This window comes from Diaphorina citri, unplaced genomic scaffold (genome assembly GCF_000475195.1).
Source record: "Diaphorina citri unplaced genomic scaffold, Diaci psyllid genome assembly version 1.1 scaffold8793, whole genome shotgun sequence".
In the NCBI taxonomy this organism is placed as follows: Eukaryota; Metazoa; Arthropoda; class Insecta; order Hemiptera; family Psyllidae; genus Diaphorina; species Diaphorina citri.
Window position 1 is genome coordinate 1 of NW_007386168.1, and position 2,742 is coordinate 2,742.

Sequence of the window (2,742 nt, forward strand, 5' to 3'; positions counted from 1 at the left end):
GAGAACGTTCAAGTTAAAAAAACAAATTAGGTAATAATCTTGATCTTCAGTTAATCATATTCTCATAGATCAAACCTCTAAACCTCTTATTCAAATCAAGATCAAATAAAGGCTTACCCCCAAGCCCTCAACCAACTAACATACAGAACATTGTGAAGCTTTGAAAAAAGCATTGGTAAATGGAAATGGATTCAATGAAATAACAGGTAGGTACATAATTTATAAATGAGTGTTTGGAACCTATACCTACTCCTGGATCTAGAGTCCCATGTGAAAATACATTGTGGTTTTTGTGCAAGCACAGATGAATGATTGGGTAAACCACCAACTGAGGTATTTTAAACAGTGAGCAGACCAGTGAACTCCTTACCAGCTTAGCTAGCTGGCATTTGAAGAGGGTTTACATGGCTTTAAAATAAACAGCCCAAGTCCTCACAATGGTTGATTGCACATACAAGTATGTAAGTAGTTCAGGATCAGCCAGATAAACCTGGTACGAGACCATCACAGTTTCATCTAAACCAATAAATCAAAATAACATATTAATTCACACACACACACACACACTCTCCGACGCTTTACATGGCTTTAAAATAACAAGCCCAAGTCCTCACAATGGCTGATTGCACATACAAGTATGTAAGTAGTTCAGGATCAGCCAGATAAACCTGGTAGGAGACCATCACACCCCAGTTTCATCTAAACCTATAAATCAAAATAACATATTAATTCACACATACACACATGCACACACTCTCCGATGGCATATTAGGGATATGTAAGTCCCATGCCAACCAGACTGCCTCCCTTCAAAGAATTCTATATTGTGTCAACTCCTCCTAGTTGTTCAGCCCCCATCTGTTGCTTAGTCTCTTCATCTTGTTGAACATATTAATTACTTAGATGAAATCATATAAAGAAGCAGTTGGTCCAATCATGCTGTCTTTTTACTCATTGTTCACAAGAGTTAGGTATGTCAGTCTTTCCTCTGTATGAGCTTAGCTTAGCTTAGCTGTATTTTATTACCTATACTTTTATTATTTTTTTTTATTCCACTAAAGAGATTCTGCTTTGAACATCCATCCTTGCTGTCACAGGCCACTTATGTATTTTCAATAATTATTTGAAAAAGAGCCTCTGAGTGATTTTTTTTTTTTTTTTTTTTTTAAATAAAAATTAGAAATCAGTTATTTTTATTCCACCAAAGAGATTCTGCTTTGGACATCCACCCTTGCTGTCACAGGCCACTTATTTATTTTCAATGATTATCTGAAAAAGAGCCTCTGAGTGATTTTTTTTTTTAAATTAAAGAGTCTACCTCTCATGTTGTTTTAATTCAAGGGTTTCTGTGGGTTAACATGTAGAGCAATGAAATTTGGTATGCTTTCCCAGTATGGTTTACGGTCACAGAAAAGGGTCAAATGTGTAAAACTTTTTGCAAGAAGTCCTACTTGGAATGGGCTGCAATTTCATCAATACCCTCATAGGTACCTAGTTAAATCAACTTTGAACATACCTAGATTAGCTTGTATATGATTGGTTTGACTGTTGTACGGTTGTACCCATATAAAACCAGCCACTCATGCCATTTGACTTTGTGCTTGTGCTGTCTGTTGTTAATGTTACTCATTGGTTAACCTAAAGATGTGTGTTATCAAATGTTTTATAATCTTTATGATGGTCAGAATGTAGTGTGGGAAAAGCCTCAGACCTAGGTCTGTCAAATGCATGTGAGTTGCAGGCACAAGATAGGAGACAGATGTGCAACATAGCATCATAGGTCATATATTAGACCTTGTCAAATATACCATTACTATAACGTTAATACTCATTGGTTAACCTAAAGATGTGTTTATCAAATGTTTTATAATCTTTAAGATAGTCAGAGTTTAGTGTAGGAAAACCCTCAGACCTAGGTCTGTCAAATGGTCATGTGAGTTGCAGGCACAAGATAGGAGACAGATGTGCAACATAGCATCATAGGTCATATATTAGACCTTGTCAAATATACCATTACTTCAGTGAAAAAAGAAAATAATTTCATAATATTTTCTCTTACCTACCCACCTACCTGTTGTATTCTTTACAATACCCAACATGTACTTCATTATGGCATTTCAGACTCGGATTGTAGGATAACAGACCAACTATGAGATGTGAGCCAAAGTTATCTGGAGCAAGGCTGACACAGACCATGTGGTTGAAGACATTGACATCTATCTTCCTTCTGACACTGACCAATGCAGTTGAACACTATAAACTTGTGGAGCTGGTGTTCCCTTACCATTTGCTTGTCAATCTTCTAATCAACAACTTTGTTTGTGTATGCTGTTCCCACCGAGAGATTCATTTCTTCTGGGATTTCATTTGGAAATTGGCTACCGCCCTCTCACAGCTGAATGTGTACTGTTTTCAAGTTAAAGTAGGTTTGAACATGGTCAAGGTTAATGCTGCTGGCTATTTTGGGGTACACTGAGTCCTATTAGAATAGCTGAAAAGAGCTGGTACCTACCTATTAAAAAAAAAAAGTAATAACCATGATGTGTGATGGAATCTTAGCTCTTAAAACTGTCTCAACTTTAACTTGTAAATGTAAGTGTCAGACTAGAAAAGCAAGGTAAAATTTGGGGTAACCACAATTTAATGTGATTTTTTCTTTCTTTCGCAGCTGGCTTTGGATACATTCATGATTTTCAAACAGATAGTTGACCATTTTCAAACACAGCCCATGAAAAGGTATGC

At 36.4% G+C, this 2,742-nt stretch overlaps 1 protein-coding gene across 1 annotated transcript; it reads left to right on the forward strand.

The window, feature by feature from the left end:
• Positions 1-1,462: 1,462 nt before the first annotated feature.
• Positions 1,463-2,736, forward strand: LOC103522478 (the record flags this gene model as incomplete). The annotated part of the gene is made up of 3 exons (XM_008487581.2): positions 1,463-1,487; positions 2,122-2,422; positions 2,669-2,736. Coding segments are annotated over exons 2-3 (341 nt in total), but the record flags the coding sequence as incomplete, so codon positions are not given.
• Positions 2,737-2,742: the final 6 nt, after the last annotated feature.